General features: G+C 49.2%; 2 protein-coding genes across 2 annotated transcripts; one reads left to right on the forward strand and one right to left on the reverse strand.

The window, feature by feature from the left end:
* Positions 1–91: 91 nt before the first annotated feature.
* Positions 92–3,254, reverse strand: LOC127765290 (uncharacterized). Its single transcript, XM_052290154.1, has 10 exons — positions 2,826–3,254; positions 2,420–2,708; positions 2,224–2,322; positions 1,755–2,114; positions 1,468–1,603; positions 1,222–1,384; positions 1,003–1,128; positions 722–916; positions 472–594; positions 92–387 (listed from the first exon to the last, which is right to left on the reverse strand). The coding sequence occupies exons 2-10, from the start codon at positions 2,685–2,687 to the stop codon at positions 274–276; spliced, it is 1,584 nt and encodes a 527-aa protein (XP_052146114.1). The 5' UTR covers positions 2,688–2,708; positions 2,826–3,254; the 3' UTR covers positions 92–273.
* Positions 3,255–11,458: 8,204 nt separating this feature from the next.
* Positions 11,459–14,111, forward strand: LOC127767013 (origin of replication complex subunit 5). The gene is made up of 4 exons (XM_052292214.1): positions 11,459–12,366; positions 12,511–12,936; positions 13,023–13,335; positions 13,458–14,111. The coding sequence occupies exons 1-4, from the start codon at positions 11,582–11,584 to the stop codon at positions 13,506–13,508; spliced, it is 1,575 nt and encodes a 524-aa protein (XP_052148174.1). The 5' UTR covers positions 11,459–11,581; the 3' UTR covers positions 13,509–14,111.
* The last annotated feature ends 118 nt before the right edge of the window (positions 14,112–14,229 follow it).

Raw genomic sequence — 14,229 nt, forward strand, 5'->3', positions numbered from 1 at the left:
CAAGCTTTTTTTTTCTTTTTGAGGAAAAGTTTCAGAATGCAAGTTATTCGATCAGCTGAAAATTAGATAATGGATTAGTGAAAAGTACAGCTTCTCACTGCAGAATGCTCCTGTTGTCATTCTTTGGCAAATAAATGAGTATTTACACGATGTTTATGCAGCTTAATGCATAAATTTGTGTTAGTTTCTACTCCACTCTCCCGATTTGTACAGATCTCTCTCTCTCTCTCTCTCTCTCTCTCAAAGTTAGTAAATTTCAGTGACATTAAAAATTTATTCGTCACTGGACATTATCAATGTTGGTATTTGCCCGCTGTCGGCAAAGTCGATCTTATTCAGCCTCATGCAGCACAAGACATGCTCAGGTAGCTCCTCTGCCTTCTGTGCCTGCATCAAGATCAGAACATGCTTGAGTTAGAATTTCAGTCAAGAACAAGTTTTTCTTTCAGGCCAAGAGCAAAAGAAAAGTACCTGAATGGTCAGGCCAAGATCAAGAACTCCATGTTTCAATCGTTCCCTGAAGGCCTCAAGCCCTTTCCTTGAAATGAAGCTGAAACGGTGGACATCAAGATCGATCTCGAAGTAGTTTGGCCCCTGCATTACAATGAACATATATTGATCTTTCAGTCAGAATTCGTAGTCGTAGAACATGAAGATTTCAGCATGTGTAATCAATTGATGTATAGATGGGATCAAGTCTGAAGATGCAGATTGCTATTACCTTGAAGAATTTGTGCTGGGGGCGAGACAGCACCGGTTTCTGGTTGTAGGTTTGCACAAGCTTCCTCTCAGCTGCACTGAGCTGTAAGTCGTCAGGGTTCACCAAACCAGCCAGAATTTTCAGCCTCTCAGTGTAGGGCACATTGCTGTCTACCGGAAACCCCTTAACTCTCTCCATTTCATCACCCATAAGCTTCTGTAGTACAACCAAGTAGCCATCAGCAATTTGGCCAAGGGGCACTGAAAAAGGGTGAGATGAAAATGCAAGCAATCTGAACATACCTTGATGCTTTCTTTTAGTTGAGGAGAAATTTCCTTGTCAAAACTGTCAGATAGCTTGAAATAAAGAACTAGGCTTATCCCATCGCCGTCGTTCTCGCCAAACACGGTTGCTGGATAGGTAGGCATCTGTGGAAATCAGTAGAAGTTGTTAGGTTCAGAGATGACCAAAGAAATTAATAGATGTTAGAAAAAGCAGTAGTTGAGTCCTTCTGAATTTACCTGAATGTTCACAATGAGGAGTGATGGGAAGGTCTCATGAGCCTTCAGAGATGGAAGAGCGAGATGCTGCGCAATGTGATTTATCTTCCTTGTGCAGGCAAACATGTCTGCTCCAATTGGGATGTATGGTGAGCAGTTCGGAGCTGGGGATTTCCTCTTGTCTCTGCAAAGCATTTCAAGAATTCAGTCAAGGATACTGATGAACATCATGCACAATGTGTGTTTATCGATGCAATTGCTTCTTACTTGAAGAAACTCTCCCCTCGGACTCTGAACACTGACGGCTCAATAGCTGACCAACAACCATCTGACAGTTTTTCGCCGGTCGAGCACGGCAACGATGAACCGGCTCTTGGACGGTACAGATAGTTCGTAGAGCCACCTGCATTGTTAAATTTGTCAGCAAAGTGAAGAAAGATTGATCGCGCACATCAACACGCTGCAAGATTAGCAAGCTGAGTGCTGAATTGCTGATGCTTTTTTTGAAGATAGAAAAGAAAAATTAGTGCTGAATTGCTGATGCTAAGACTCACTCATTTCAGTCATCTCGTCACCCTCGTATGATCTCCTCCTGAAGGAGAGCCTGACGACGGCGGATTTCTTCTTCTGGCTGTGCGGGCTGACGCTGACGATCGGCATCGGCTGGATCTTGTTGCTCGGAATCGACGGCGGGAATGGCGGCCGCGTCGAGCTCGCCGCCGATTCCTTCAGGCCACCGCCGCTGCTGCAGCAGCACTCGTCAGCAGCAGCAGCAGCGTTTGATTCTTCAGCTTTCCCGGGAGGATCATCATCCTGGCATGCCTCTGCGCTCGCGATGCTCCTCAGGCGATGCACGGCGTCGAGCAAGCTCGTCGACGTCGACGTCGCCGTCGCGGTGACATCCGGGAGAGGATCTGGGTTGGAATACGAGACGTGAAAAAGCTTTTGAGCTGTCTGAAAAAACTCTGAAACTACACTGAATTACTTGACATTTTTGACAGTGTCTGAAGAAAAACATTTTACCTCCACTGACGCTGGCGAAGTCGTTGTCGAGATCGTCGTCTTCGGAGTCGGCCGAGTCGAGGATGCTGACGGAGTCGTACCACGCTTCTTCACAGATTACTGGTTCGACCAAAAAAAAAGTTTCAGAGATTTGAGAAATTTCATAACCAGGAAGATTTTAAAAAAGTTTCAGAAAATTTGTATGCTATTGTTTTACCACTGCCTGCGTCCATCTGGCTGTGCTGCCACTGCAGCTGCGTGAGGTGAAGCGTCACGTTGGACACGGGCGCCTCGACGTGGACGACCTCGTGGCGCGCGAAGCAGTTCGCCGCCGCCACCTCGCCGCCGGCGCCGCCGCCGCCGCCGGAGCGGGCGATGGGCGCGTCGGCGATCGCCGCGGACACCTTCCGGCGGAACTTCCTCGCCGCCACCGACAGCTTCCTCGACCTCCGCCGCCGCCTCGTCGTCGACACGCAAGAACCCATGGTTACTTCACCTCACCTCACCTGAATCAACCAACCAAGAATCCAAGTTTTTACACCTTCAATTTGCAGAGTTAGCGAAAAAATAACTGTACTTTCAAGTACTCAAAGGACAAAAAAGATAGAATTACTGAAGATTACCACTCCAATCAATCAATCAACCAATCAAATGAGCTCCAATAATCTCTCCCTCTCTTTGGGATAATGCTACCTAAAACAAGAACAGGAAGAATGCTTCTGCAAGCTCACTGACGCCAATATAATCCTGAATTTTTCCAGCAACAATCCAAAACACCCAATCCTGCCTGTGCCTTCCTCTCTACTACTTGTAACTTGCAACGCATCGTCTCATCGGCAAGAACGTGATGTGCATGCCATTAGTTTAATCCGTGTATGGACTAAAGCATGTTGATATCGATCTCTCTGTGTCTGTCTGAGCTTTTCTGTTCAGCAAAGGCAATGGCATATAAATCAAAGGAGACAGATAAGAGAAAGGGGAAGAGGGAGATGGTACAGGTCGCTGTCACGCGTGTTTGAAGAGCCAAGCCGCCCGGGGCAGCAAACAGTACAACGACTTGGCTAAACAAATACTCCTACGGCCATGAAGGTTCTAAAAATTCTTGCTTGCTATTTGATGTTCTTGTATTCTTGTGGGTGTTGGGGACAGGGAATACCACTGGTTAGGTGAGACAACTGCAGATGCATGGTTTGATCTGGCCAGGCTTGGCACAATCCTAGTCAATGAATTGTAGGTGCATGTATAACATTCTTGGGTTTATTGTAAGAAAAAAAATGTAGGTGTTATCTTTTTTTGTATATCAACTTGGCTCAAAGGGAAGATATTGGATAGAAGGGAAAGGAAGAATTAGTGGAGAAAATCTCAAATTGGTGATTTTGGCATGGCTTGCAAATTTCAGCAACGTATATTGTACAGGGAGAGAAAATCTTCAGATTCTTTTGTTTGATGTGTGCAAAGCTAAGGGATTATGACCGGTGATGCAGACATCTATGGAAATACTATCAGAGTTGTATCAATTGTTTGATTGATGCTTTGTGTAAACACTAAATGCTCTCATGATTAACGATATGTTTGTGCTTGTTCAAATTAAAAATAAAAAGGTCTCTTTTTCCTTAAGGAAGCTGCATGCAAACTGAAGAGGGAATTTTGGGGCGTGATAAACAAATGGTTTGTAACCAACTGCTGAAAAGGTCATCCAACCTGATCATCAACAAAGCTTAGGGCCAGTTATTTAAACAAGGAAACATTAAACAATGATGCAACCAGTCAAAGTGTGACCTTTTCAAATAGAAGAGCACATCATACTACCCTCCTTTATTTCCCTGTTCCCCTGTCTGTTGGTGTGCTCTCCATGTCGGAGCACGCACATAAATGATGTGTTGTCAAATCAAGCTCCAATAAAAAGGAGAAAAAAAAAAGAACAACTGTAATGCAAATAGTGTCAACCATGCTCCCCAAAAATGAAAGAATTGCAAGCATGCAGACAGTCTATCAGCAACTCTAGCGCAACATGAATGATATAATGCAACTTGCTGTATTCTCTGAAGACTTAACATTTCCAAACCAAACACAGCATTAAAACCCAACAGAAACACTAGCATTATGATTTTATGATTAAGTGAAAGAATTGACACTTCACCTGTTGATCACTAGAGTATAGTACTGTAGTGTAGAGTAGATGCCCTGCCAGTGTATGTGCTCACAAGAACCAGATGCTATAAGAAACGCCAATGCATCTGTGATAAACAGCTAGCAGAACAAGTAGATGATATTTTATATTATATGGACGCTGCGAAACAAGGCCTGGAATCTGGAGACGATCGATCAAGTCGCTCTCAGTCCTCTCTCTCGGCAAACTTGGTGGCTGCAGGTACAGATGCTGTCTCTTGATGTTGCCATTGCACGAGAAGCAGTAGGAGAATGAGAAGGAGAAGGACGACGGCCAATCGGCCATGGCTGTGGCTGATGGCCTAAAAAGGCTTCTCGAGACGGCGACGTGTGTGCAGTGCAGCCGCAAAGCGCCGCGCACTGCCCGTGGTGGATCGATGGCGGCCGGAGCGCGCGGGGAGGGGTCGTCTGCAGTGTTGGCTAGCTGCGTGCCGCTGCCGGTGGCCGCTGCATTTCGCTGTCTCGAGTGGTTGTTCGCATCGGCTGCTGCTGCTGTGCAGATATGCTGATGCTGATGCGCTTTGGTTTCTCCTTTTGTCTCGCCTCGCGGCGAGCAGCGAAGGTCGACGTCGACTGCTCTCCTCGGATCGATTTGTTTGGCTTCTCGTTGGGGGAGCACGTGGCTGGCTCGCTGTCGTCGGATTGGAAGCGAGCGGTTCAGATATTACCCGTGATAGGATGTAGAGTGTTCGAGAGGAGAGGATCAGAGAATATACCTGAAACGAGATAAACCATTAAGTATTAATTATTTTATTTTTTTATAAAATAGATTAATATGGTTTTTAAAAGGAAAAAAGTACGAATTACACCCCTGAACTATCGTGGTCGTCCGAAATACCCCCTAACCACAAAACCAGACATTTTTCACCCCCAACTATGCAAATCGGACGAATTACCCCCCTCGGTTCAATCCACGGTGGTTTTGGTCTACGTGACGTACGCGTGGCAGTCCAGTCAGCATTGTATTTATAAAAAAAATTTGCGGGACCCACGTGTCATACTCTTCATCCCTCTCTTCTCTCTCTGTATGCCTCACTTTTCCCCTCTCTCTCTCTCTCTCTCTCACGGGTGGGTCCGCGGTGGCGGGCGACCACGGGCGGCGGGCGGGGGCGGAGACGGCAGCGAGCGGCGGGTGGGCACGAGGCTGGCGACAGGCGGGGGCGGAGGAGGAGGCGGCGGGTGGCGGTCGAGGAGCCGAGGCCGGCGATGGGCGGTGGCGGAGAATGCAGCGAGCGGCGGGTGGGCGCTAGGCTAACGACGGGCGGGGGCGGAGGCGGCAGCGGGCGGCGGTCAAGGAGCCGAGGTCGCTCGAGCGCCGGCGGGCGGCGAGGAGCCGAGGCCGGAGGTGGCTGCATGCGGCGGGCGCGGCTCGAGTGACCTCCTTCTTGCCGCCCTCATGCGTGCGCGCGTGCAAGGGGCTTGGAGAGCGCGCCGCGAGCCCACCCGCAGCGGCGGAGGAGGAGAGGCGGCGACGACGCGAGGAGCCGCAGCCCCCGCACGCCGGCGGCCACCGCGCGCCTACGACGAGGAGGAGGAGCCCGCCGCCCACCGTGCGTCCCCGCTCGCCCGGTCGGCCTCCGCCTCCGTCACCGGCCGCCGTCGTCCTCAGGCCCCCTCCGCCACCCGCCACTGGTTCCGCCCCCGCGCGCCGCCATCCTCACCTCATCGCCGCCACGCTCCTCCGCAGTCTCCGCCTCCGCCTCCACGCCGACGTCCACGCCATCTGCGCCGTCCTCGCCGATCGCCCGTCCCCGCGCCGTCCTCGCCGACCGCCCGTCCCCGCGCCGTCCTCGCCAACTGCCCGCACCCACCGCCCGTCCTTCTCCACCCCCGCCAGTCGCCGACCTCGGCTCCTCGACCACCGCCCGCCGCCTCCTCCGCCCCCGCCTGCCGCCAGCCTCGCGCCCACCCGCTGCCCGTCGCTGCCTCCGCCCCCGCCTGCCACCGCCGACCCACCCGTGAGAGAGAGAGAGAGGAAAAGTTAGGCATAGATTGAGAGAGAGAAGAGAGAGAGGAAGAGTATGACATGTGGGTCCCGTAATTTTTTTTATAAATAAAATGTTGACTGGACTGCCACGCGTACGCCACGTAGACCAAAACCACCATGGATTGAACCGAGGAGGGTAATTCATCCGGTTTGCATATTTGGGGGTGAAGAATGTCCGGTTTTGTGGTTCAGGGGGTAATTCGGACGACCGCGATAATTCGAGGGTGTAATTCGTACTTTTTCCTTTTTAAAACAATTATTTTTTTATATATATTTTTTTAAAAAACGCACCGTTTAGCTGTCTATGAAGCGTGCGTACGAAAACAGACATTTTTTTCACTCGATTCTCTTCAATCAAACACAGTCGTATATAGTATATTCCTATACTGATGTTGATTTATTTTAGAAGTGGAGTAGTTGGTTGGTAGTTCTACTAGTGTGGCGTGTTAAAGCCTTAAACAATTGTTGAATGGGATTACTTTAGTAGAGACGCGTAATCGGTCAGTAAGCTGGGAAGGCTTAATTACATGGCTTGCAGTTAGCTTCGTTATTAAGCATATGTTATGATTAATCACAGTTTGGTTAACTTCAGAAATCAAAGTTAGAATTTGGGTTAACCGAGCCAGACCGCTGATTGATGATGTATACTCGTCTATGGACTATGGTTAGGTAAAATTCACCAGGCGTCAGGGAAATATAATACGACTAGATAAAAGCCAAATCGCCAGTAGTGCACTAGTGCTGCTCCTTTTTCGCACACTGCTGGGTCTCCTTTTTAGTCTTCAAAAATTATTGTTCCTCTTTTGGGGAAAAAAAGAAATGTTTGAGAGTGAAGGACATATACCTGCAGTGGTTGATCAACCCCACTAGTCCACTACTGTACTGTAGCTGTTCCTTGCTCTTTACACAGAAATTTCTTGTGGTTTTCGACAACATTGGATTCTGAAAAGCATGTCTTATCTAAAAAAAATGACTTTACTGTTGGTCAACATGTGTTGTCGTTGCCATGAGATCAAACCGCTCTGCATCACAAATTCACAATTGCTTTAGGATATACTGCCGGTTAAGTCAACACATTTGACTGTGCCCATATCGTGTAGTACTGTAGTGAATAATTGATCGGCTTCATATGAAATATCTATCCTATACGCACGCGCTATCTTTTAGGGAGGATCAGGCACGAGGGTTTTTTAGGTGAGGATCTTGCAAGAGTTTAATGGAGTAAGCCATTACATCCGTTCTCAAATAGATGACGTGTAAAATACGAACGAACAAGCTTAAAATAATATAATTTGGTTTCTATATATTATATAAATTTACATATGATATATGAAAATGTCATAAATATATTTAAACCACATTCATTAGTTATCTCTTTGAGTAAACATTATAAAATATATGATCAGATCAGAGAAAAATAATCAAGCATGTGCGTTAGAGATTGCTTCAAACATTAAGAAAAAGAAGGGAGATATTTACTTTACTATGGGTTGGGTGCTGTTCCCTTTGAAGCTTTCTCCCCTGTCGCATTGTAATCATGTTGATGTGGAAAGACGCTGCATTATGATACCAACGACAGGTCTCCATCAGCATGTCCTGAGTGATACTTATTACTACTACTCCTCTTGGTTACCCATCCGTTAATTTTTAAGCTTAATTACTTGGATGATAAGCTTAAGCTGCCCAAATCGATCCTTCACAAGATTATCCTTGCTTGTGACAGTAATTAATTAACAAGAAGAGTTCTCGGAATGTTTGATTATGGTGGGTATAGACGAGTTGATTGAGCAGCAGTCTAACTGTGGCGTTCCTTTGACAGGAAGACATCGTTCTAAAATATAAATACTTTTAAGTTGGACATAAGTATTAATTAAGAAAATAGGTACAAAGGAATTAAAATAATAGTGTTATTGATTAAGAATATAAAATATATGTAGAAATTAAATAAAGAATATTGCTTTGATTTCTTGATACCAGAATGAAGAACCTGTTATCGTGCTAGAAATAAAATTATTTTAGAACAGATGTGGTAAGTAGGAAGAACGGTGTGAACGTCAAGTCATCGTCTCGTGTGCACGTGGTAATTAACTAGGACCGTGTGGACGTCAGGACGTGTGGATTTTTTTTTTCCTTCAGGATTGTTTTTTTTAGATAATGTTCTTCAGGATCATTTAAGCTCGTGTGCGCATGACTTGATGTTTGACGAGGTACATGATGATAGATCAAATGACTGGACAAACGCTGGAACAGTACAGTCTGGATAAATATTGGGTTTGGCACGGAGTTCTTTTTTGGAAGAAAACGAAGAACATGTCATGAACCATCTGTTTGTGATTTGTTCGAAGGAACTTTGGGTGTCCGGGAAAAATACTTTCAGGACAGATAGATACTGGGCCATCCATTTTGCTCACGTATCTGTGGACGATGACAGTGCATAAACTCATTTAAAAAATTATGACGGTGCATACATAAAACAAGACAGCCTTTTTTTGGGTAGATACATCACAATTCAAAATTGTATGAGAAAATAAGAAAAAAAAAGTGGACCATTCGATCATGCTATAGGTTGAAACTATAACAGCACACTTGATCGCTACATACGTAAACAAGAGAAAATATATATTTATATATCTTTCTTTTCTCTCTTAACTACTTATTCGCAAACGATATCTCTTAAGTCTTACTCCATCCATCCCATAAAAACCTAATCCTGAGTTAAATCTGGATATAGTGCATATCTATATTCAATTCCGGGATTTGATTTTTTATGGGATGGAGGAAATAAGTCTCAACTACTTTAAAAGTACATGTGTTATCCTTCATCCTTAAAAAAAAACTACCTCTCCCTAAAAGAACTTTCCCTAAAAAAAAACTGCCTTGAAAAGTTGTCATGGTCCCGTTACATATAACAAGTATAATCCTGAAAGATCGAATCGTATATCAAAATATCAAATCAGTATAGTTACATACTCCGACATGGCAGCATGCTCTCTTTGATGGGCCGAGCCCCGGTAGGCTGCAGCATGTTGGCCCATTCACCGGCCTACAAAACCCCATTCCACGGCCCATCGCGTGCTATACGACCCCACCAATAGGAAAAAGTACACCGAAGATCCCTCAACTTGTCATCTGGATAAAAAACGTCCTCGAACCGCAAAACCAGATATACGGGGTCCCTTAACTATACAAAACCAGTCACCCGAATTCCTTCGGTGGTTTGACCCCGATTTTGGTCTACATGGCGGCTAAGTTAGCGTGGGACCCACGCGGTCCCCATATGTCAAGTGTCCACGTCAACTCTCTCTTTCCCCTCTTCTCTTTCTCTGTTTCTCTCCTTCCTCCCTCTCGCTCTCTCTCGCATGGCATGGGGCTGCAGCAACTAGGGCACCCACGGCGGCGCACACGGGCGGAGGATGGTGAGGCTGGCGACGGCGGCTCCAGGGGTGTCGTCGAGGAGGCTGAGGAGGTCGTCGGCCGTGGAGATGTGGAGGGAGTGGGAGCGGCGGCGGGCACGGGAGCAGCAGCCGCGGTGCGGGGAGGTGGCGGGCGGGACGACGGCAGAGTGCGCCGCGGTTTTCTGCTGCTTCCCCTTCGCTGTAGTCAAGCTCGTCGTCCTCGCGACCGTTTGCATCCCCGTCGCGCTCTGCCGCCGCGCCGTCCAAGGTAGGTGCCGTTGCCGCGTCTGCTCGGCCTTGTCGTCGGCGGCGGGTCTGGGCACGGGCGGAGCAGAGCGACGGGGGAGGGGGGGCGCGGCGGCTCCGAGTGACAGCCATCTCCGAGAGGCGGTGGGAAGGCGTGGGCGTCCTCGGGCGGCGGGGAGGCGCGGGCGTCAACGGGGAGGCGGGAACGGCGCAGGTGTGCAGCGGTTGTGCGAGGCCCGCGACGCCGGTGGGGGAAGCGATGGGGCGAGGCACGACGGCGGGAGAGGAGGTCTAGCGGTCGGCGAACTCGAGCAAACACATGGCATAGTCGCGCGCACCGTTCTAGATGGTGTCGTCCGGTGAGGAGGCTGGGGACGTCACGTGCGGCCATGGCGGGGGTTGGGGAAGGACTTTATGTCGACGTCGCGGCCGGTGAGGAGGTCGCCGCTGGCCTCCCCGCCCCCTTGCTTGCCCTACCTCCATCCTCGACGGCGGCCCGTCTCCATGCCTGCGGCCTTTGCAACGGCGAGCGAGAGCGGTGGCGGTGACGCGTCGCTAGCCGCTGCTGTCGTGTCGCCCACCACCGTCATGATGCCTGTCGTGTCACTCTTCTCCCACATCGCCCCACCGAAGTTAGCAGCCTGCCGACCCCCTACCCAGCTGCCTACCCAAACGAGGAGAAGAGTGAGAGAGAGGGAGGAGAAAGGGAGAGGATGGGAGAGAGTGATGACGTGGCCAGCTGACATGTGGGGCCCACGCGGGGAGCTTCGGGCATCTCGGGACGAGGCGACCAGCTGCGGAGCCACTCCTTCACCTTATTCTCCTTCAACATCGGTGGCTCGCTGGCGGAGGAGGCGGCCGTAGCTGCCGCGACGCTGCATACCTGCGGACGGCGGCACCTTTTGCTGCTGCCGCGACGGATCTTCCTACCGGCCTTGATGAGCACGTGACGCTTGGACGATGATACACCAGCCAACAGGATGGGGCGGCTCAATCGTGAGGGCCAGCGCCGATTCCGCCGCGGCCTTCATCGCCCGCGGTTGCGGCGGCGCACCCCCGCCCCCCCCGGTTGCCGCCCCGTCCCGTGAGGCCTGTGGCGCGTCGAGTAGCCGCTGCCCGGAGATCCTCTCCTGCACGTCGATTGGGATGGGCAGCCGTGCGCGAGTTCACGCGGGGCTCGCCGGCCGCCGCCGACCCATGCACCGCCTCCGCCGGCCGAGTCGCGCTGTCGGGCCAGAAATAGGAGAAAAAGAGGAGAGGAGAGATGTGACATTGACATGTGGATCCCTCACGCCGAGTCAGCTGGTTAGACCGGATCAAAGCGCCACATCAGCAAAACCGTGCTCCAAAACTATAGAGGGAGTCAAATTATTTAGGGGCGAGGGGGAGATTTGGCCCCTATTTAAGGGAGTGAAAGTGGACTTTTTTTTTTCCATGCCCGCAACGTCCCGCCCAAAAATTCCCCAACTCCCGCTCACTCCGTCGTTCCCCTTTGTTCCCCGCGTCGCCCTCGCGCCTCAACTAGGTTTCCGACGCCCTCCTCGCGCCGCCGGCCGCCGCCGCCTCGCCGTCATCCGCCGCCATGTCCCAGCCCGTCACGCCTCGCCGCACCACCCGCTCCTCCGCGTCCGCTTCCCCCTCGCCCGCACCCGCCTCGCCAACATCTCCGCCCAAATCCAGGCCCAAACCCTCGCCCAGACGCCAGCTCCTCGCCGCCGCCGCCGCACCCCCGAAGGAGGATGGTTCCTCCGCCGACGCGCTCCTCGCCGAGCTCCCCGGCCGCCGCGCGCAGGCGATGGATATCCTCCGGCTCCTCGCGCCGGCGCCGGCCCTCCCCTTGATGCTCCACGGCGGCGCCGCCACCGGCAAGACGCGCGCCCTCCTCCTGGCGCTGCGGTACCTCCGCCCCAGCCAGCGCCTCGTCTACGCCGCACTCCGTTCCCTCCCTTCCCCTCGCGCCCTCTTCGCTTCTCTCCTCTCCCAGCTCAGCGCAACGCCATTCTCCACTTCCTCTCGCCACCGCGTCCCCGACAAGCCCTCCGACTTCGTCGCCGCACTCCGCGACGCCCTCAATGGTATCGTCTCCCAGGGCGAGGTCGTATACCTAGTGTTCGACAACTTGGAAGTTGTGAGGAGCTGGGATAAGGGTGGTCAGCTTCTCCCTCTCCTTCTCCGCCTCCACGACCTCCTCCAATTACCGCAGGTCGTGCTCGTGTATGTGAGCAGTGCAACGCCTGATGCGTACTACTCCATGACTGGCTCTGTTGAACCAAATTATGTTTACTTTCCGGATTACACAGTGGATGAAGTTCGCGACATTCTGATGCATGACCATCCCAACCCAAAGCTCTACTCATCCTTCCTGAGGTAAAGGTCACTGTAACAAGACTACCTTTGCGTCGATTGTGGTTGAAACTGAATTATGGTGTATTTTGCACAGCGCTGTAGCGCATGAGCAGCATGATTGGTTGTGATTACTAAAATGTGCTATTTTTTACTTGTGCTTGGCAGTGTGGCACTGAAGCCATTATTTCGCGTAACACGAAGAGTGGATGAGCTTTCGGCGGTGCTGGAACCGCTTTTCAGGAGGTACTGTGAGCCACTGGGTGACTTGAAGGCAGTTCCTGATGAAGGCATGAAGAGGAGGTTGTTTGAACATGTTCAGTCACATCTTGCAGTTGCGTTGAATGAGACATTCAATGTCCCCATGAGAGCTTCCATGGATGAAATCAAGGACGGTGGTTCTGCTGGGAAGGGCAGTGCTAAAAGGCAGTTTGCTGGTAAAGATGGACTCTCCAGTGAACTGGAGTTCCATATGTCTGTGTCAGCCAAGTACCTTCTGCTGTCTGCTTTCTTGGCTTCAAGGAACCCTGCTACTCTTGATGCAGCTTTGTTTGATTCAACTGGAGGCTTAGATAACCGCAAGCGCAAGAGAAAGTATGCTATGCTACCATCTCTTAGCTTATACACATTTTAAAGGCTTATTTCGATGACTCACATTATAATACTGCTCTTTGATGTAGGAGCTCCCAGGCTTCAATGCATATGAAGGACACCATAGTTGAAGAGATGCTTATGAAAGGGCCTGGTACATTTCCTCTTGAGAGGCTCTTGGCTATATTTCAGTGCATCACATCCGTGTCAGAAGATATACTTGATGAAATTGATTGCCCTGACAATATGGCAAGTGAAAGTGGAACAACTGGTTTGATGTCGGATGTTCTACTACAGTTGTCAACATTGTGCAATTCTAATTTCCTCTCGAAAAGCCGGAGCTGCCCATTAGAGGGCTCAGCTAGGTACCGTTCAAACATTGATGAAGATTTAGCTCTCAAGGTGAGCATCTCACATCACTCAGCTGCAAGATCTCCAATACAATAACACCACAATTGCATAGTTTAGTATTTGCATCCTGTACTAATTTTTTTTTATTAATTCATGCTTTTATTATTTGATAGGTCGCCAGGAGTGTGAATTTTCCCCTCTCAAAGTATATGTACAGAAGATAGCCTTTCGATATTTACTATAAGCAGCAAAAACTACTGGTGATGGTTCTCCAGTTACCTTGATTGTAGAGTATTGAGGCAAGTGCTAGATGTCCCCTTTTTCCTTTTAGTTTCTTCTGTTATTTCTCCTTCAAAGATTGAGTACTATAGCCAATTTTGAATTTAATGTTGACTGAGCAAGCTCCAGTTAACTGCCTTGGAAGTTTCAATATGTTGGCCATGTGATTTAACCATCAGTAAATCAAGGTTTCATACTGAAACATTTGGCTAGAATGTAAGCGTATGTTCTTCAAATCTAAATGTAATGGCAACTATCATTGTTGTGTAATTCAATAGTTATGAGCTATGACTTGATAAACCACTTCTGCAATGTCATATTTGTTGGTAATATGGTAACTGAGTCAATATTTACTCCGTACACAATCATTAATTGTTCGAAATTACAATCCACCATTTTAACTTCTGTTTCTGTTTCCGTAGACAAATGATAAGAGCTGTTTATCATTGAGCTGTTGTTAAGTTGCTCCTATCAGCTGAGTGATCATTAAAGTACAGTCTTTTTCTTTTTTTTTTGTGGGCTATTATGCCTTTCATGTGCTCTATCTGAATGGATCCATATAGCATCTCCAGATGTATGGAAATAAGAAAGTTTATGTTTCCAAAGTATCAATGGCAAATCTTGAACTATACGCATCCTTATCTTTAGTGTGTTTTTCCTTCTTTT

This window comes from Oryza glaberrima, chromosome 3 (genome assembly GCF_000147395.1).
Source record: "Oryza glaberrima chromosome 3, OglaRS2, whole genome shotgun sequence".
Lineage (NCBI taxonomy): Eukaryota > Viridiplantae > Streptophyta > Magnoliopsida > Poales > Poaceae > Oryza > Oryza glaberrima.

Excerpts from the sequence above, each read along its gene's own strand:
- LOC127767013 (XM_052292214.1), top strand. The coding sequence starts at position 11,582 with ATGTCCCAGCCCGTCACGCCTCGCCGCACCACCCGCTCCTCCGCGTCC. Across the intron at positions 12,367-12,510 it reads CTCTACTCATCCTTCCTGAG|TGTGGCACTGAAGCCATTAT; the intron begins GTAAAGGTCACT and ends TGTGCTTGGCAG. Across the intron at positions 13,336-13,457 it reads ATGAAGATTTAGCTCTCAAG|GTCGCCAGGAGTGTGAATTT; the intron begins GTGAGCATCTCA and ends ATTATTTGATAG.
- LOC127765290 (XM_052290154.1), bottom strand. The coding sequence starts at position 2,687 with ATGGGTTCTTGCGTGTCGACGACGAGGCGGCGGCGGAGGTCGAGGAAG. Across the intron at positions 2,115-2,223 it reads CTTCGCCAGCGTCAGTGGAG|ATCCTCTCCCGGATGTCACC; the intron begins GTAAAATGTTTT and ends ATTCCAACCCAG. Across the intron at positions 917-1,002 it reads AACTAAAAGAAAGCATCAAG|AAGCTTATGGGTGATGAAAT; the intron begins GTATGTTCAGAT and ends GTTGTACTACAG.